This window comes from Phycodurus eques, chromosome 8, assembly GCF_024500275.1.
Source record: "Phycodurus eques isolate BA_2022a chromosome 8, UOR_Pequ_1.1, whole genome shotgun sequence".
NCBI lineage: Eukaryota > Metazoa > Chordata > Actinopteri > Syngnathiformes > Syngnathidae > Phycodurus > Phycodurus eques.
The window spans coordinates 22,529,350-22,551,511 of NC_084532.1; the positions used below are offsets into that span (position 1 = coordinate 22,529,350).

Consider the following 22,162-nt stretch of genomic DNA (forward strand, 5'->3'; position numbering starts at 1 on the left):
CACTCCGGTTTCCTCCCACATCCCAAAAACATGCGTGGTAGGTTGATTGAAGATTCTAAATTGCCCGTAGGTGTGAATGTTTGCGCGTATGGTTGTTTGTTTATATGTGCCCTGCGATTGGCTGGCAACCAGTTCAGGGTGTACCCCACCTCCTGCCCGAAGATAGCTGGGATAGGCTCCAGCACGACCTTTGTGAGAATAAAGCGGTACAGAAAATGGATGGATGGATATTTTATCACCGTTTATGGAAAGGTAACGGTGGATAACAGTAGATATTTAAAGACCTTCTTAATACTTAGAATTATAGGGCCAGGGATGACTGGCAACCTTTGCAGCATACAATATATGTCCGTGACACCAAGTCATCAACAACCACAAGACACATGAGGGTCAAAGATCTAGTTCTAGATCATCTTAAACATTCCACTTGGACTATAAATTAAAGTTCTTGTACTTCGGTATACTGTACTTTCTGCGCTAAATCATCCTTCGATATTGTGCTGTGAATACTTGCACTGCCCAGAGATGATTACATAAATCACCAACTCGCATCAGAGAAATTTACATCAACCTTTTCTGGGGTAGAAAATTAAGTAAGAGCTTTTCAACGCCCTAATTAATAATAGAAATAAAGAATGTAATGCCAGAAGTCCTCATTTGAAATGTGGGACATTCCGCTGCAATTAGATGCGTGTGGATTTAGTGGAGAGTTTTGCGTTAAGGGTTTAAAAATCTTGAGAGAATACAGCTCCAAGGGGAACTGCAAATATAATCAGTGGAATCCTTAACATAATTTTTAAGTGAAGCCAATGAGTGTGCAGTAATTGGGCCACAAAGACTTTCTTGACCTACTCCTGCTTTTTCTGCATGCAGAACCAGCTGAAATCTCATTATTACAGAATAGATGTAGCAAAGAAACATTATATAGAAGATCATTTTTTTTTCATATATTTCAAAACAAGGTTGAAATTAATCAGGTATTTTTGAGTTGCAGGGGGGAAAAACAAGATTCAAACTAAATGTGATATAAACATGAAGTATGAGCAAAAAAGACATGTTCGAGGATTGAACTCTGAGGTATCCCAAGATGATGCAATAAATAAATAAAATTCCAGAAATGGATAACCCAAAGAAAATTTGAGTTTTATGTTGATTTAAGTCATTCCGTGACAACGATCATAACTCAAAACACTTCAATTTCATATCATCTATCCCCATTGAAATGAATGCAAAAGCCATTAATGCGTTGCTCCAAAAAACAAGAAATAAATTGTCACTGAAAATAGCACTTTCCAATATTGTACTTTATAAATACATCGTAACACATCATCCGCTATATGCGGAACGTCACGTGACCAAACCGGGAAAACAGGTTAGCGGACTTCGTGTGCAGGCTATGCTAATGAGCATGAGTATGGATGATGATGCGATTGTTTGAAGCCAAACTTATGAAAAAAAAATTATTTACATACAATCTTATATTTATGCACAATGGACCTGTACATTAATGCAAAAGTTTAAAAATTTCTGGACTAAAAGAAGATATTTTCACATTCGGTATTACACATAATTACATGTATGACAGCAAGCACTCAAATTGATGTGGAAGTTATTGTTTTAGTGAACGAATTTAAAAACCTTGAAAAAGGACTGCCTTACACAGCCTTTTTAGTGTCCTTGCATTACTAGAGCATAGCTTTGAATGTTTTTATGATATGATGTAATTGTTTGTCATGCTTGTAAATGTAACTGTATATAGTGAATTTTGCACTGAAGCTTGATTTGAAGAAAATTCTAAATCAAATCAAAATCGCAATATCTCCTAGAAAAATCGCGATTAGATTTTTTTCCTAAAATCTTTCAACCCTCGTTGTACTGGATTAAATCGAACATAAAGAGGTAAACAGTTTGCGTATCATGATTTAATGATTCAATTCAATTCATTGTGCTGCTTGTTTATTACAGTCATGATAAACGAATAAGAGTCACCACTACTCAATCAGCTGCAATAATATTAATCGTTTTGTTACAGGACAAAGAATGTATGCCTGTTGAGTATTGTGATAGTCTTTCTACATGTGTTTCTTCACCGTTTGTGGTCAATTATCCATTGCCTGATAATGGGCTACAACGAAAGTTACGGCTGTAACTACGTTTTTACGACACCCCTCCTGACCACCAGAGACGGTGCTACAAGCACTAGATGATCCCTCTAGCACATGTGCAGGTCAAGATTTGAATTACAACAAAGTCATGTGACCTCCTGGTGCCGCCCCTTAGTTTATATAAGCGCGTGGCACTGAAAGGTAAGTCTCTTTATTCTTCTTGCACTTTGGTGTAGTGTGGTTATGGCTTGTTGCGTTTGCTGCTTCTGTTTACGATCACCAGTGGTGTTAATTGCCCCAACGGAGTCGGTTGCTACTAATATTTTGACCACCAGTGGTATTTTCAGCTTGACGTGGTCTTCTGCTTCTGATAATTCCACCACGTGTGGGATTTTCAGTTCAATGTGGTCGTTGGGGCTAAAGCTGTATTACTGACGTAGACTCAAATGTTGTTTTTTTTAGAAATATGTCACGTTTTGCACTGTAGAGGCGCTGACATTATTAATACAGTGTACTTTTGCTAGTACATATTTTATTTCAACAACATAGGACAAACCTCTGCCAAATGCTAACAATACTAATATGGATCAACACCAATTGTAGGAATTTTTTTTAGGAGGAAATAAATGCATTGATGACTAAAGTGAAGATAAAATCAGCACTTTTAGCCAGATTTGTGCAAAGTTTAATGGGTTTGCCTTGGACCACCACAACACAATGAACATAGTCAACATTATTTTATTTTATTTTAATTTTTTGCATGATTCAGCAAACAAACAAGAAAAAAGCATACTGGTAATTAGCGTTAAAGAGGCTGGGGAATGTCACTGATGCCAGGCCACCAGCTGCCTTTGCATTAGATGACAGCTGTTTTAGGCTGAATCGCAGTCTGCAAGTGTAGAAAACGCACTAGTGGCCACAGTCAGGCTGAATGAAGCACTGCATACTCAACAGTATTTGGAAAAGAAGCCTGACAGGCATGCTACTCTGGGACAGCTTGTGTTGCAGTTAACGCCACTCTCTGCTTGCTCACTGGATTGATGTGGTGTTGGTCACAACGTCGAACAATCACGGCGGCTGTCAAAGGCAGTGAGGTGTTGAGGCCATGGAGGGTGAAGATGTACTCCACTAGAGCTTTTGACTGTAATCTTTATGGCCAGTACAATTCATATTTGAAGCTAGTCTGACATGGAAGTGAATTCACATCAACATGGTTAGACACAGTCAATAGTGTGCTTCTGGCTCAACTGTCCAACACAGGCCTCTTTCATAGCGCGATACAGGCAAAGAGGTTGCCCACTGCAGACGCTGTACATGACTTGTGACATAAGAGAGCATTTTTTATGTTTTCCCAGCACTAATCCTCAAAGATATCTGTTCTGGTGTGTGAGCTAATGGGAACTACATTCACAGCATCATCATGGCCAATTACAGAACTATAAAAGAAGGAAGACACCCAATGGCAGTCACGTGGAAATGTTGCCACGTTCAACATGGCTGCCACATAGGCACGTCTGTTAGTTAGATTTAGTCATATTGGCCATCAATGACCCGGAAACACGTGTCTTTCCAGTCTCTGCCTATATTGCGCCACAGCGCCAGTAAACAACAGCGGCCAATTCTGGAACTAACACTTCGTCGATGGCAGTTTAAGTGACAATGAAAAAAATTTTTGGACACATTGTTTGGTCCGTGGCGGCACTGTGGACGACTGGTTAGAGCGTCAGCCTCACAGTTCTGAGGACCGGGGTTCAATGCGCGGCCCCACCTGTGTGGAGTTTGCATGTTCTCCCCGTGCCAGCGTGGGTTTTCTCCGGGCACTCCGGTTTCCTCCCACATCCCAAAAACATGCATGAATTGGAGACTCTAAATTGCCCGTAGGTGTGAATGTGAGTGTAAGTGGTTGTTTGTTTGTACAGTTGTACTTCTTACAGTTATACTGTATTTGTAACTGAAATGCCTTGAATCATCAATGCATTGCAATTCTTCCCCCGGCAATTCAATATCGATCCAGCAAATCTTCTGAATCGATAACCTCCTGGCCAGTGGGGGACGCTTTGCGTGTGATTAGTTTTGTATGGACGTAAGTGTCATGGTCTGTGTTTTGGTTTGGGTTGTGGTTAGTTTTGTTTCATGTTTTCCTGTGTTCCATGTTGTTCATGTCGTGTGCTCATTTAGTTATTGTGGCCACCTATTCTCGTCAACTTTCTACCTTGTGTCGACCAATCAGCTCAGGACCCAGCGGGAAGAACATGGCGTCACCCTGCACGCCACCAGTCTGCCTCCAAGCGCCCTCATCCTGCCAACCATACCTACCCTCCTCCAGTAAGCCCTATAGTTCCGTCATCTCTGTCCTTTTCACTTGTGTCCCCCACTTTTCACCATGCCCTACCATTTTACCTCCAAGTTTTTTTAGTCTGATTCGGATTGTGAATATGGCCTCGATTTAATTAACCTTCTGTCAGATTCTGACTTTGACACCGATTTTGATTTATTTTATTTATTTATTTTTTATCCCCCCCTCCCCCATACCCCCGATTCCTTCCCTAGTTTTCCCGTCCTAGTCAGTTTTTGTCACGGCTCCCCTTTTCCAACCCCTGTGGGCACCCGTTTGGCCATGTATCCGGGACCGCCGCGTGGTGGCCAACGGAGGCACCCAAGTAATGGTAATTTTTTTTAAAAAAAATTCTCCCCCCCGTTCCCAAGTCACTTCATTTTTCACCAGTTCCCACACATTGTTCCATGTCTCCAATTAAATCACATCCATCCAAACCTGCCCCCAAGTCACCTCGTTCTGTGCCTTTTTTTGTTCCCTCGTTCCGTAACACCCGTTTTTCCTAGTTCACCTAGCCGAGTCCCTGTGCACTCTGCTCCTCTCGTACCCTCTACTCCCAAACCTCAATGGTGGCAGGCTGTGGAAGCGACCGCAGGCCCCGTTGCAGCTCCTCTGCAGCTGCGCCAGGCTCCCGTTCCTGCTCCGGCGGCGCTTGTCCAGCGGCCGCCGCCCAACCCTGCTCCGGCAGGGCTCATCCAGCGTCCGCCGCCCAACCCTGTTGCCTGGCCCCTCCGTTGTTGTTGGGTTCGGCATCATGGCGGTCCGCCTGAATGGCCCTGTGAAGACCCTGGTGCTTGGCGTCCTGGACGACCTCCGGAATTGCCCGGCCAAGCACCTCACCTCGGGTGGCCTGGACGGCCACCAGACTGACCCTGAGGCTGCATACACGATACTCACCATCCATTTTACGTACTGCTTCTCCTCACTAGGGTCGCAGGTGCGTTGGAGCCTATCCCAGCTGACCGGGCGAGAGGTGGGGAACACCATAAACTGGTCGCCAGCCAATGACTGGGCACAAAGACAATTATGGAATACTTAAAAACCCTGTAAATTACACCTAAGTAAAGTACGGTTTAAGTATACATGCACTTTTTCAATACAGAGCTGTCATGTTTACTTTTGTACGCCATATGCACAAATTATGTGCCAATTTTTTTTTTCTCTCAGCTGTTTTATTGCTGCGGCACGGTGGAAGACTGGTAACACATCTGCCTGGCCCGTTGTCGGGATGCCTCGGTGGGGCTGGCAGACCGCCATGGGTGTGGGACGTGTCCCGTCCACCGGCGTGCTCTCGGGTGGACCCCTGGTCCCGATCCAACCCCTCGATTGATTGAGTGGGGACCTCAGCCTCCGCGGTGCGGGCACAGCAATTACAGGACATTTCTGTCAGTCTTTGTGCATGTAAAACAGTGTCAATTCACTTGCATGTGTCCGCAGGCACACACCCCTGGGACTGTTCTGGGTGTAGGGCCACTCACTTATTGCGACAAATAACTCATGAATATGCGAATTGCTTGTGTATCATACTCTCATCCTATAGACTTTTATAATGTACATAGTGAATCCCCCTAAACTTCAGTTGTACAGCCGGGTACACGACCCTTGTCCTACATGCTGCTTCTCCTGTCCTTGTCCTGTTCTAGCTTGTCCTGTCCTTCCCTCAGTGTGTAGCACTACAGCCCCATGCAACACTCATATTTAATGTTTCATTGTTGGAGATGCTGTAATGACTTACTTTTCGCATCCTGTTTACAATTAGTCCTTTGTCTTTTGTCTTCGTTTCTCTCTCCCTTCTAGAAACGTTTTCCTGTTCAACTCTGATTCTCAATAAACTTATACTAAGAAACTACAGCGGAAGCTTACTCCACTGTGATACAGTAAAACTGTTCCGGCAAAAAAGGGATACAGATCCTCCATTTAGCTTGACTTAACAGCCGAACAGGACAAAAAATAAATAAAAAATCACATCTGCCTCAATGTTCTGAGGACCTGGGTTCAATTCCGGCCTCGCCTGGGTGGTGTTTGCATGTTCTCCCCATGCCTGTGTGGGGTTTCTCCGGGTACTCCGGTTTCCTCCCACATCCCCAAAACATGCACGATAGGTTAATTGAAGACTGGAAATTGCCCGTACGTGCGAATGTGAGTGTGAATGGTTGTTTGTTTAGATGTGCCCTGTGATTGGCTGGCAACCAGTTCAGGGTGTACCCCACCTCCTGCCCGAAGATAGCTGGGACAGGCTCCAGCACGCTGGTGACCCTAGTGAGGAAGAGCGGTACGGGAAATGGATGGTTGGATGTTTTATTGCTTAAAAATTGTGCAGTGACATACGACATCATAAATAAATAATTTCAAAACTGTCAAAACGTACTTCTAATGATTTGCGTATTTCTACTTCTTACTGAATCGAAATTGGAGCACTTTGAGTAAATCAATATCAAATCAAATTGAAACCTAAAGAATATAAATTGAGTCGAATTGCTCCTCTAAAAAGTGTTAGATTTGAGTGAAACTTACGCTATGTTCAAGTAAAGTTGTAAATAATATTTGATGAAAAGAACATTTTCACCACAATTCCAAGACGATGGCAATGGCATTATCAAGTATTGGTTCTTGGTATCAATCTTTGCATCTCTGCTTCAAATGCAGCAAAATAATAATGCAGTTCAGCAGGATGGACCCATAGTCCAAGTAAGTATGTTGCACTGTACATCCATTCATTTTTTATGACAGCACTTCTGCCAAATCACTGTGGACAGCAACAGCAAAAACATGCCTTTTGGCCTTCTGTGTTCTCCTCTGGAAGTCTAGTCTCGTCTAAAATACTAGCAGTGGACAGTGAGAGAGTGGAACATGAAGTGATGTGCTCGAGTGGACCACCACACATCAGTATTGCCTCTAAAAAAAACATACACAAACTCACATCAGCAGACACACAATGGCAAGGTAAGCAAAGCAAAGCAAATTTATTTATATAGCGCATTTCGTACACAAGGTAACTCAATGTGCTTTACATAATTAAAAGCATTTAAAAACAAAGAAAAAACAGCTTATAAACATTTAAAAAAAAGAGAAAAAAAGACTTCTCCCACCTTGTTTGTTGTGTTGAAAGTAAGGCTGGGCGATCTGGCAAAAATCTGATTTTTTATTCAAATCGATTTTTCTCCCTTCGCTTATAGAAAAAGCAAATGACAATGACATTATTCAAAACAAGTTTTGCTCCTTGCTTTGCTGGGATTTTCTTTATTTCTCCTGACAGCAATTTAAGTTAAAATACAAATTTTCACTTGGGGGTGGGGGGGTGGGGTACTTTTGTCAAAACATTGTTTATAAATAACATTTTAAATGTTCAACATTTTACTAGTGATGCACCAAAATGAAAATTCTTGGCCAAAACCGAAAACAAGCAAACAAACAAAAATTACCACGCCAATTATTAGTAAAATTGCATTAATGGCTACAGAGCTGCCAACCTAAAGAAATTTGTCTTTTCCATATTTTTCAAATTATGTTAAGAACATTATTGTAGCAGTTATTGCAGCATATTATCTAATAGGATAAAAATAATTCTGCATACCGTTCAATTGCACAACAGTATCATTGCTATATAAACGTAATTGTTAAACAATTATGGCTTCCATATTTGTTATTTTAATGTTTTAATGGCAGACGCAGTTGCGGACAAATGTCTTGCATGCTCGTTTGGTATTTCCTGGATACACTATTCCTAATGAAGTTTATATTAAACGGTAAGTATTTATTATATTCATGTGCTTACTTAAAGGCCCCTTTTTTCAAGTGACGTGCAATGACGTAATGATTCATTTCCGGTTTCCAGTTCCGGTCCTGTGTGGCTGTCTAGCGTTATTGTGTACGACAGTATTTTTCTCTCAAGACAATAATTTGCCTACTTTGCTCTTCAAAGGTGGTTACTGTCCGCTACAACATGTTGCCAGCCTATGCGACAAGTGTCAATGTTTTAAAATCCAGGTTAAAAACGTTTTTTCCCATGCTTATGATTGAGCATTTTAGAGAATTTCCACTTTTAAATGATCTTTCTTGCAATGTACATTTCACTTTGTTTGTAAATGTTTTTAAGCTGTCTTATATATATTATATATGTTTTTGTCTTTATTTTTAAATGCTTTTAATCATGTAAAGCACATTGAGTTACTTAGAGTCAATTATCAACTCAGATATCAAATTTATCAACCAAAAGGCTAATTTGGAAGACCAAATCCCTAATTTGGAAAACCACAGACTGTGCTAGCTCCTGTCTGTTTTCAGTCATGTTGTTAGTGTAATGACCAAGTGTCCCAATACTTGTGTTCACAGAGTGTAAACAAACTGATGAAAATACAGTGGTGCCTTGACTTATGAGCGACATCCGTTCATTGACCACACTCGTAACTCAAATCACTCGTATCTGAAATCAACTTTCCCCATTGAAATGAATGGAAATGCTATTATCCTCCCCCCCATAAGCACCACGTTTTTTGTTACGTGTTTAAAGAAAAACACACTAAAATTTGAAGACAAAAAACAGAATATAATGTAAAGAAAAAAACACATCCCCAAGACATGCATGGTAGGTTAACTGAAGACTTTAAATTGCCCGTTGGTGTGAATGGTTGTCTATGTCTATGTGCCCTACTGTCGTGAGGATAAGCAGTAAGGAATATGGATGGATGATAAATAAACTGGTTTTATGAAGTCTCTTTCTCTCTCTGCCTGTCTCGCACACACAGATACAAAATAATCACACCAGTCTATCGCACTTCCTGTTGGACTCCATCTCGGAAGCAAATACTGCAGCTAAGAGGCACCAGATGGCTCATTTTTTCTCTCTCCCTCTAACATTAAGGGTGTTTCAAGATAATATCCCATCTTTTTTCCCCACTTACGTTGCTCTCAATTGCCCTTTCTATATCCTTGCTCACATTGTATCCCGTCTGGAGAAAAGCACAAACATTTAAGTTCTTGTCTCCTTTCTGAGACAAGACATCCGCATCCAGATCTGTGCTTTAATTTTACTTAGCAGCATCCCACTGGGATCTTTTCAAATATAAGCAGGCTTTAGAGGACGGAGTAGTCGACAATCTGGCTTCTTTTAAGCCTACTGGATCATCTCTTAACAGTGTACGGTTTAAAGGGAGAGCGGGAAGAAAAAGCCAGTCAATGCTCATAGCTCACTGACATCCTCTTTAATATACAACGGGATGCGGGTTGGGATTCGACCCCCAAGAGGGGCGTTAGCATCTGAAAGTGTCAGTTGTTGACAGCGAGCCTGCTGCTCTGTGCTGTTGGGTTGAAGTGTTGCTGCTGCCATGTGACCTTGGCTACTTGTGTGGGAAGCCTCGCTTCCGTCCACCAGTTAGAGGCTTAGCAGGTTTTGACCAGTCCGTAAATTGAACCACATATATTCAAATAAACTATGTGTACACACTACACAGTAAAATACTGATGCTAATTCACCTATTTGCATATTTTTGTGTGGAACCTATCCTCAGCAATTGGCTGAAAAACGTACCTATTTGCTGAATCACTGCTTATTTTTGTGCTCTTTCCGTAATGCCCTAAAATGCCCCAAGATGGCGCCAAAGCTCTGGGTAATAGGAAAGTCGCAAGTGATGTCAAGGAAGTACTGCAAGTATGATGTGCAGGTATGATGGAGAGGAGATAGGTTTAGCCTAGGGAATTAGTAGATGAAGTTAGTGAGAGTCTTCCCCACGTGGATATTTTTGCTCAGCTGAGTGGTTGTTAAAAAGCAAAAGCTAACAAATGACAGAGGTCTCGTTGTTGCTTGACAATGGTATTTTTATGGGTTAAGAACATGCGCACTTCGGGTGCATTTTTCAAACTCAAATAATCTTTAAGCCATTTAATTGTCAGTACTGTACTGTTGATAAGCTTGATTACCTCTCAAGTTGTATACCATCGAGGTCACATAACTTGAAATTTTATGAAAAGAAAAGGAAAATGCATCCAAAGTAACAGCAACTCAACAAGTATCAAATGTAATTCTGGTGTTTCGCTTTTTCCTTGGCTTTTTTTTTAATAATACTTATGATAAAGCCACAACTTTTTCTCCCAGCTTTAACTCCTGTGGCTATAACAACGATGCACTTGCAGATCTGCAGTCTTGCAGATTTTTCTGAAATGATTCTCAACTATCCTCAGGTTTTTTTCGTAACTCCACAAAATCGTGTTTACTGTTCAGGAATTTTTCAATGAGGTCCATGTTTTAAGTGTTAACCATTCACCTTTTGAGAAGACACTCTTTTGACATCTGTGTGAAAATTACAAATGTGGAAAAAAAATCTCTTTAGCATGATGGCAGCATCATTCGTCGCTAAAGGCTTGAGTTTTATTGTTGTTTTAATATTATCAATGGTGCATTTACTTGTATAACACTGTATAAAAACTACCTACAGTTAATGTTTTATGATCGCGGCTTTTTCACACTAGAATGGATTACCTCAACATGTATTTCTATTGCTACCTATGGGCAAAATGTCTGGAAATGCGATAATGTCGGAGGTCGGCAATCACTCGAGCAATCAAAATAAGCCACTTTAAAGTTCTGGAACATAGGACCATGTGGGTAGATTCTAAGATTATTACGATTTTTAAAATGTGCAGGAGCAATTCTGCATTCGTGATTTACTTGAGGATAAGTCACATTAAGACTTTTTTGAGTGAAATTCCATCGCAGTAATATCTAACTGTAGTGTGACAGGACTTCATCTTAAGCGTCTATGTTGGCTCGCTGTGAAAATGTAAGATTTAGGGAAGCCTGCCCATGTGAGAAATGTCTTCATTAACTTTGCACTAGACAAAGGTTTTTTTTTTTTTTTTTGGTGAATGGAACAAATATCTAGTCACGTCTGATACCCTATTCTTAAATGATTATGATATTATCTTCATTTCAGTCATTGCAAACCACGGGAACCTTAAATCAAGTATTAATGAGGAAACTGCATTGACATTTGCTACTATAAAGGAACATGCTTCATTGAGAGTATTTTAAAATAGCTGATTAAAAAAGCCACACATGCAGCATTGATAGCACCATTACTATTTCTACTCCACAAAACACTCCATGAGCTTGATGCATTGAACACCGCTGTAGCACAATTAACCTCCTTAATTGACTTGTCTCATTAGAAAGGAAGGTGAAAGAATGTGATTGTGATATACTGGGTACTGTAATACACACACTGCATGTTTTGTGATGCACAGTGGTAAAAATAGACATGAGATTTTATTTATCCTTTGTTTTGTTTTTTAAAGATGTTATTCATTATATGCTGGATTGAGTGATACTGTTCCGCGATATCTGAATTTGCACATTCAAATTGTATTCATTTTTATTTTATTTAACGTGCATACTCTGATTTAAAAAATAAATCAGGTTACTCACCAGTTACTCAGTACTTTTTTCGTTAGTGTTGGGAATCTCTGGCATGAGGCAGATTTGATACATATTTAGAAACACAGGTAGCGATTCGATTAAAAAACAATATCTTTATGGGCGGAACGATTCGATACGATTCGATTCAGTGTGGGAGCGATACAATTCTAGATTCGATTTGGTGCAGAAAAAATTTGATCGTTAACATTTGCACATGTAGATGCTAATCATAAACAACCTGGATTTGACTTAACCCAATTCTATAAAATGACATTTGTCTAACCCTATTTTCAAACATGTAAAATACCACTGAACCCTGAGCATTTAGTAGCTTTATTGAACTGTATAAAAAAATAAAATAATATATATTTATATATACGGGAGAACGGGGGAGGATTTAGCTCCGGCGGTAGGGGCGCTCGCTCGGCGTGTCGGGGGTCGCCGGATCGATGCCTGCCCAACCCCCCCCACTCCTTGTGCGGCACGGTGGACGACTGGTTAGAGCGTCAGCCTCACACTTCTGAGGACCCGGGTTCAATCCCCGGCCCCGCCTGTGTGGAGTTTGCATGTTCTCCCCGTGCCTGCGTGGGTTTTCTCCGGGCACTCCGGTTTCCTCCCACATCCCAAAAACATGAATTAATTGGAGACTCTAAATTGCCCATAGGCATGACTGTGAGTGCCCTGTGATTGGCTGGCAACCAGTTCAGGGTGTACCCCGCCTCCTGCCCGATGACAGCTGGGATAGGCTCCAGCACGCCCGCGAACCTAGTGAGGAGAAGTGGCTCAGAAAATGGATGGATGGATATACAGGAAAACCTTGACTTATGACCTTTCGACTTTACGACGCCCGTGCCTTGTCCGCCATTTTGTCCCCAGCACCATAGTGTTTCTGCTTCGGTAGTGCATAGTGCCTGTCTGTGTCTTTGCCTTTTTCGCCCTCGTTTTTTCACATGGCCCCAAAGAAGAAAGCTGGGTCTTCTAGCGATGCTGGTCCAGTCAAAAGAAAAGCAATTACCATGGAAACGAAGCTTAACATCATAAAAAGATCGGAGAAAAGGGCGACACCGACGAACATCGGTAAAGACTCAGGCTCCAGTCGGTCGACCGTGGCGACCATTATTAAGGACAAAGCCGGTGTTTTAGCCCACGTGAAGGGTTTCGCCCCTATGAGGGATACAGTGATCACGAAGCAACGTTCTTCGATCCTTGCCGAGATGGAAAGATTACTTACGTTATGGATCGAGGATCAGAATCAACGTAGGCTTAATATCAACCTAATGCTCATTCAGGAAAAGACACGGTGTATTTTCCAAACTTTGAAAGAGCAGAAAGGCAAGGACGCTGAGAAGGAAGAATTCATAGCTCTCACAGCCTCCCCTTCTTCTTCTCCATCCACCTCTCAGCAGTAATGGTAAGTTATTTTTTTATTTTAATGTATTTTAGCTTCTTTATACGAAGCATTTCGACGTAAATTTCGAATTTAACGGTGATATCCGACTTATGCGGAAATTCGGGTACGTCGCCAGCGTAGGAACGGAATTCGTTCGTAAATCGAGGACTTTCTGTGTGTGTATGTGTGTATATATATATGTGTGTGTGTGTGTGTGTGTATATATATATATATATATATATATATATATATATATATATATATATATATATATATATATATATATATATATATATATATATATATATATATATATATATGTGTGTGTGTGTGTGTGTATTTTTTTTTTTATATCAAATTCCATCCATCCATTTTCCATACTGCTTATCCTCACTCGGGTCATGCTGGAGCCTATCCCAACACTCTTTGGCCGAGAGGTGGGGTGCACTCTGAACTGGTCGCCAGCTAATCATAGGGCACATACAAACAAATAGACTACAACAATTCAGGAATTTATTTTGAAGATTTTTTCTCCACAAACAATATTTAAAGAGCAATAGGGTCATTCAAACTAGGACCGCCACTGCACACGCACTGCTTTTTTTTTTTTTTTCCTGCTTGCTGAGTGCTGACTGACTTTTAACTTTTAAGTTGTGATGACTAGCTTAGTTCAACTGGCGATTGTTGTGTCAGCTTCGGGACATACCTGCCTGGAAGTTTCTTTTTAGGGTCATACAATACCAAAACCGGAACAGATAAGTGGACTGCGAGGACTCGAGAAGAAGCATTAGTTTGCTGAGTCATAGCCCATGTGAATTGCCGAGTACCTACCTTTGCCATATTGTCTGCATTTTTACAATCTGCAGCACCCATTTCGGCACCGCTGTCACCTCAAGTCCGTCCGTCGTTCCATTCAATGATTACAACTCCTGGGGAAAGGCTACTTTGCTATCGCTAAGAAAGTAGCTTAACTACTGAAAAGTTACTTGCTGTTGAAATAGTGACGCTACGTAGAAAGGTAGTTAAACTGTTGCTAGAATCCAGCACTGCTGTGTTTGGTTGTAAACATAATGTTACCTGCGGAGCACAGCGCAAGACCTCTCGTGCTTGTTTTACGAGATAAAAACCATAAAGCCTCAGGCAACCGATTCCCAGCCTCGCGATATCCGGTCCACAGCCCTACAACCGATGTATCTAAGGATTCCTGGCGGACTTTGTATTAATAACGGAGTCTGCTACCGATAGTCATATCGCTCGCCTTTACAAACGCCTATCCGGTCACATCGGTTCATCATTCCCACCCCAATTTTTCACTGAGTACTTAGTTACTCTTATACAAGTAATTGTCTGGAGGATTACTTTTTACTTTTAAGTGAGTCAGATACAATAATGGTAAAGTAGCAGTGCTCCTACTTCAGTACAATATTTGGCTACTCTACTCACCTCTGAAGAATGGCATGACATACTTCTGTATCAGAATCAGAATCATCTTTATTGGCCAAGTATGTTAAAATACACAAGGAATTTGTAGTAGTAGTTGGAGCCACTCTAGTATAGTAGTAATAGTAGTAGTTTTTGTCACCTTGTTGTTAAATCCCCCACTTTTCAGTTACGTTTAATATTTCAGTTTAAGCAAATTAGATTGCTATTACAGGGATACGCCACAGCATACCAAAAGCAACCCCCAAGCTACATGCCAAATAATATTCACTAGTGAATATTATTTGTGTTCCAATAGGGCTGGGCAATATAGCCTTAAAATAGAACCTAAGATTCCCCCAATTGTCTATTGTATTTCAATTAGGGATACAAAAGGGGAATTAATGCAGATTTATGGAAAGAAACTGACAAATTGTCGGTTGGCTCTTAATAAAAAATTTAAATATAGTTTATAATTTAGCATATCTTTCAGACACACCGCTGCTTGACTGAAGAGAAAAAAACATTTAGCAATTAAAGTATTGTAATGCCCTTGAATGTGGGCTAGGACAGACATCTACAGTATTTTTCATGGATGTCTGCTTATGACAAAACTAAACATTCATGCTTGAATGATAGATTGGATAGTTTATGTAAGAACAATAGTTTAGGTTCTGTGCAATGTACTTCTCGTACAAACGTCTTCTTTTGCACGCTGTTTTTTTTCTTTTGTTTTCCTGTACCCACTATTGCTGCTGAAATGATGCAAATTTCCCCATTGTTGACCTAGGCATAGGCCAGTTACTGATTTGACTATACTGTACCAAGGTCTTAAAACAACAACGTCCGCCACCAGCAGCGTTAAACTCTAGATAAATATACTTTAAGGAGTTGATGAGGAAAATGAGAGAGAAGGGAGAGTAGAAGAGGCAAGGGTGGTGGGCCAGGAAGTGGCAATGATTAGTAAGGGGGAAGTTAGAAAGGCATTAAAGAGGATGAAAAATGGAAAGCCAGTTGGTCCTAATGGCATATCTGTGGAGGTATGGAACCATCTAGGAGAGGTGGCTGTGGAGTTTTTGACCAGCTTGTTCAACAGAATTCTAGCGGGTGAGAAGAAGCCTGAGCAATGGAGGAAAAGTATACTGGTGCCCATTTTAAGAACAGAAGAGCTGTGGGAACTACAGAGGAATAACATTGATGAGCCAAGGAAGTTAGGGGAAAGAGTAGTGGAGGCTAGACTCACGACAGATGTGAGTATTTGCAAGCAACAATATGGTTTCATGCCTAGAAAGAGTACCAAAAGAGGAATTATTTGCCTTGAGCATTGTGATGGAAAAGTAAAGAGAAGGAGAAGGAGCTACATTGTGTCTTTGTCGATCTAGAGAAAGCCTATGACAAAAGTACCCAGAGAGGAACTGTGCTACTGCATGCGCAAGATTGGAGTGGCAGAGAAGTATGTTCGAATAGTACAGGACATGTATGAGGACAGCAGAGCAGTGGTGAGGTGTGCTGTCGGTGTGACAGAGGATTTTAAGGTGAAGGTGGGACTGCATCAGGGATCAGCCCTGAGCCCCTTCCTGTTTGCAGTGGCGATGGATAAGCTGACAGATGAGGTTAGACTGGAATCCCCGTGGACCATGAAGTTTGCAGATGACATTGTGATCTAAAGTGAAAGAAGGGAGCAGGTGGAAAAAACAATTAGAACGGTGGAGGCATGGACTGCAAAGGAGAGGAATGAAGATTAGTTGAAGCAAGAAATACTATATGTGCATGAATGAGAGAGGTGGAGCGGGAAGAGTGAGGCTACAGGGAGAAGAGACAGTGATGGTGGAGGAGTTTAAATAGTTGGGGTCAACAGTCCAGAGCAGTGGTGAGTGTGGTAAGGAAGTGAAGAAATGGGTCCAAGCAGGTTGGAACGGGTGGAGGAAGGTGTCAGGTGTGTTATGTGACAGAAGATTCTCTGCTACGATGAAAGGCAAAGTTTATAAGACAGTGGTGAGGCCAGCCATGATGTACTGATTAGAGACAGTGACACTGAAGAGACAACAGGAAGCAGTGCTGGAGGTGGCGGAAATTAAGATGTTGAGGTTCTCTCTGGTGACCAGGGGCCTCATGTACAAAGACTTGCGTGGATTTCCTACTAAAACATGGCGTACGCTCAAATCCAGAAAACGTCGTACGGACAAAAATATCTAGATGTATGAATCTGTGCGTACGCATGAATCCAAGCACATGTCCTTCGTACATTCCAATCAACGTGGAAATGAGCGCACATGCTGGAGTAGCCGACTCCTCCCTGTCCACGTCCACATTTAAATATGCAAATCATATGAAAATGATCCCTGCACCTGAGATCCCGATCTCGCCATGATCAGGAAAAAAGGACAATGAGCAAGGTAATGAAGAAAAATACATTTTCTGAATGTGAAGTTCCTCAATGAAGTGGAGGTGTGCAAGAAAATCCTCTTTGGCACGCTGTCCTCTGGCGTTAACAACACGCGAAACAGTAGTGAATGGGACAGCGCGTGTGCGGCTGTCAATGCCGTGGGGTCGAAACAGCGCACACACTGAACTAAAAAAGAAGTGGTCAGACATTAGGGTGGATCTGAAGCGGAGCACAGCTGCCCACCCCTAAAGTGTGCTCAAAACAGGCGGAGGAACCGGCGCGGAGGGCCTCACCCCGTTCGAGGAGAGAATCGCTGCGATCACGGGTGACGCTGCTATCTCAGGGGTGGTGGGAGCACATGTGGCTGACTCACCCCACAAGATTAATACCTTGTAATTTTATAACTCATAACAAATGTTTTCATACAGTAATCTAAACTCAGCCCTGTGAGATAAAGGTTCATGTGTAATGTTGTATGTATGGTATTTGTAAAAATATTTTGAATTCAAATAGAATTACATCAGCATATCAAAGAGGATACCAAAAACTTTGAGCCCTTTTTGATGACTCAATTTATTATTTTAATACACAGGAGAGACTGAAATGATTTTTAAAAAAGTTTTTAGGAGAAGAGGGGTAAATTATGCCATTTTAACACATTTTAATCATGTGCAACCAATGTACATGTTCAAATTAAGTACATTCAAAGGACTTTTGTTTCAGTGCATGTGCTGGAGTCAAGAAGCGATTGTGAGGGCAATAGGCGGCATAAATGATTGCCTTGATCAATTAATAGGTGTCCTCACAAATATTAGTGGTTCATTAAATACACTGGTTAACAAATGAGTCCTTGCCTCAATTACATTGTTGAAATCAAATGTTGCCGGGCATTAATTGTTCATCATTGCTAATTGTCCATGTGTTTCTGATGTGCAGATTTATGATAACAGTTTCTCATCATCACCTCTAAGTGTCGCCAAAGCACCAAAGCTTTAGAAACGTGCGTACGCCAGCCATGCAGTTGGCGTGAGGCACCGCACATTTCCACGGTCATTTCACTCTTGATACATCTGAACTTTGCCGTGAAAAAGAACGTACACCACGTTTTTGTGCATACGCACCTTTTGTACATGAGGCCCCAGGTTGGTTAGGATTAAAAATTAGCTCATCAGAGGCACAGCCGAGGTTAGATGTTTTGGAGACAAAGGTAGAGAGAGCAGACTTTGATGGTTTGGACACATCCAGAGGAGAGATAGTGAGTATATTGGTAGAAGGATGATGAAGATGGAGCTGCCAGGCAAGAGAGCTTTAGGAAAACAATGTGTAGCATCTTGACGCGTTCCGAGCCTCAGCCTACACCGCCGGAGCTTCAATGAAGTCAACTCTCAGTCAATTGGGTGAGCAAAAATAAATAAATAAAATATGTCTATGCCAACATTGAGGCAGCTAACAAGGTATGCCAACATTGAGAGAGCTAACAAGGTAAACAGTTGTTTGCACTTTTACAATGGTTTTTAGCGTTTATTTTAGTCTTCAAACCAACGTAAGAGCCAATGGGAGAAAAAGAAGCTCAACGTTGAGCTAAAACTTCACCGTAGCAACTTCACATCACAATGAATTAGGACAAAATTCACATAAACGTTGTCTCACAGTATCACAACCTAACGTTGTGCCTCATCGGTAGGTCAGGAAAGGAATCAACGTTTTATAGCATTTGGTTCCATCCATAAATATTTTTTTTAAATCACCGGTGCCGTGTGCAGTTACTTTTTGTGCCAAGTTCTTTTGTGCTGAGTTCCAGTGTGTGTGTGTACCCTTCAAAATAAAAGGCTACAAGCTTAAAACAGGAAGTCCAGTGAAAACGTGCACATATAAAGCATTTGACATGATAAAACAGTCCCAAATAACGATTTTAACAATGCTATATTTAACTTTTAGCTGAACCATTAATTAATACATATTAAGTCAATTGGGTTAGTTCCACACACATTGCCTTTTAGTTCATAGGTTTGATATTGATACTGGTGATAAAGAACACCGAGTCAAATATTCATTTTAGTCTATGCTATGGGCTGCTAAGAAAATGGATGTTCATAATTTGGACACGATTTGTTTAAACTATCCAAACTTTTTTGACTCAGCACCTTAAAAGAATCGGAGTCGAGAATCGTTTAGAACCAGAATCTAAATAAGGAATCAGTATCAGGACTGGAATCGCTCAAATTCGAACGTTGTCCAACACTACATGTCGCCACATTATGGATGGTTTCATGCATGCATGCAAAAGTCTGTCTGTCTGTCTGTCTGTCTGTCTGCCTGCCTGCCTGCCTGTCTGTCTGTCTATCTATCTATCTATCTATCTATCTATCTATCTATCTATCTATCTATCAGTTAAGAGTCTTTAGAGAAGTGTACTTGAGAATGGTATGCTTGTTTACATGTTTGGGTACTTATTTTATTTGGCATGTCAAGTCTGCCCTAAGTAGCTCATTTAATGTGGCTTCAACTACACTAATATTTAAGTTATTGGTTCATGTTGATAACATCATTCTGTAACTTATGTGGCGTATGTTTCCAAGTAATGGGTACGGTTAAGTTAATTTTTTTTGGGCTGTGGATAAGTGATATTCCTGCCACTTGGCAGCTGGTGAAAGTAACTAAAAACGTTACTAATAAACTAACTTCCTTTTGAAATCAGATCTGAAGTAAACAGTAAAGTAACGAAGTTACTTTTTGAAGGTAACTGTGGCAACACTGGTCACCGTTAATAAATGTTGTTTTGTTTTTTTCTTCAAAGAAAGTGCAGGCCACCACCAATATGCAGCTGACGTGTTAATATTAATTCGAATTGAATCGAAGCAGGACACACCCCGCTGCTATATGATTGGCTGCTTGCACGCAGGCATCCTGGAGTGCACGTGTGTCCTTAGTGAACACCCAGGCAACTTGTGGTGGATGTTTACACAAAATCCATCAGAAAATGTAGTACTGTGTTTAAATTCATGTCCAGTAAAATATTTCCAAAGCCCATTTATTTGCAGCAATGTTAACTGTTATACACATTTAGGGTGTCTGTCTTTATTTTTCTTCTCTTTAAGGGCATTAGTAGCACAGGAGCATCCACAAACTGTATCCAAAAAGACTTTTAACCAACTAATAATATTATTATTATTATTATTATTAGATTTTAAAAATGTTTTTACAGCAAAAATACGTTTTTGTTTTTGCAATATATATATATATATTATATATATATATATATATATATATATATATATATATATATATATATATATATATATTTGTGTGTGTGTTTTCTTTACAGAAATAATCCAATTATGTGGTTTTATTTTAAAACTGCAGGTTTTACTCACTTAAGCTACATTACTGCATTTATTTTGATTTTATTTAAACTTAAGATGGCACACATTTATTGATGTATCAAATATTCAGTTTTGTTAAATATAAAATAGATTGTGTTTAATGTAAAGAAAGTTATTTTCCCGAGTATTTAAATATAATACATTTTAGAGCTGTAACTGCAAAACTGCTATACTGTAACATCACAATATTTTTTGCTCAAGGTTCGGATACTGGCCCACGCCTATGTGGGACTTATAAAAGTTATGTGCTCAACTTTGGTTAAATTTGTCTGAATTCCCAGTTTGTACACAGATACATTTGGAACATTTTCCAAATTCCCAGTCTTAATTTCCCACAAACTTTCTGGAAATGTAAATTATATAATAATAATAATAACATAAGTACAAATTATATTAATGACTGTGTCATCATAATATATATCAGTTTTCCATAATATTTAACAGGGTAATAGCTCAGTTCTTATGTAATCTGTAGTTACTGTCCTTTTGTGTGTGTGTGTGTCTGAAACTCAGAATAACACGAGTTCTGTGATTAACCAATTGACTGGTGCCTCTACAGTGGCCCAGAGAGTGAGATATCACAGTCATCACACTTATGTGTGTATTAACGCACACAAAAAAAAAATCACACGAACAAATGATCAAATAAAACACACTTTAACTGGAGTGACGAAATGACGTGCTAATAAAATTCCGCGGTTGCAAAAGTGCCCAACAGAAAACACTGACAAGTCACAAACCTTTTAAAAAAAATGTCAATTGTAACTTGTCGTGAGGGTACAATAGCATTTGTCGATAGCAGCCGGCTGAAATTCCTTAACTGGACCACCGAGGGGTACCGGGGAGCGCTGTCACGGTGTTACCGGACAAAGGAGAGACAACAACAAAAGACTCACCATAGTACACGGCGGTAATGTCCGTCTTCCGAGCCATGGCACTCCTCAAAAGGAACCGATGCAGCTCCGTCGCCTTGGACCCGGGGACCGCATATGACGAGTGGAGGTGTCCAGGTGGTGGTGGGGCGGGGGGTTAATGGAGGGTGTAGTAGGGGAAAACCGCCGTGAGCCCGACAAAAAACCACGGCGACCTGGCTCGGAGGTCTCGTCGGTTCCGGAGGATGCTCGCTTCGGCCACGCAGCTCAGCTTCAGCGGTGTTTACAGCTCGACGTCATGAATTATTCCAAAATGGCCTTAAAGGGTCCGTCGCTGTCTTTTCTTTGTTCGGCACTAGTTTGTGTCCGATGCTAACTCCTGTCGTTATATTTGGGTAGAATCAGCGATGGCTGACACTAAAAAAATAATAATTAAAAATAATAATAATAATAATAATAATAAATGAAATATTAAATGGTTATTTCGGCTTAATAATCAACTAAATTCCGCCGCCTTTGATTTTGCTTGACAAAGTTACAGCAAAACACTGATCCCTGCAGGGATTCAGGTAGTACTGCGGGTTTTACCACCTTATTTTATTTATATATTTTTAAACAAAATGAAGTATATTTATATAGCACGTTTAAAAACAGGTCGCGCTGAAGCAAAGTGCTGTTAACAGTGGCGGTCCTAGTTTGAATGGCACACACACACACACACACACACACTGGAGTAGACATAGTTATAATACCTTTTTTTTTTTTTTTTTAATCAACAAGAATACAGCAACAGCAAAGAATAATTAGAATCATGGGAAACTGAAAAATGCACAAATGGGAAAAAACAACTAACGGGAACCC

General features: G+C 40.6%; 1 protein-coding gene across 1 annotated transcript in view; it reads right to left on the reverse strand.

Moving 5' to 3' along the window:
• Positions 1-21,442, reverse strand: part of LOC133406042 (choline transporter-like protein 5) — a 61,061-nt gene extending 39,619 nt beyond the window's left edge. The window contains exon 1 of the mRNA XM_061683262.1: positions 21,326-21,442. Within this exon, the coding sequence (XP_061539246.1) occupies positions 21,326-21,362 (37 nt within the window). The 5' untranslated portion in view covers positions 21,363-21,442. The remainder of the gene's footprint in view (positions 1-21,325) is intronic.
• Between the last annotated feature and the right edge of the window lie 720 nt (positions 21,443-22,162).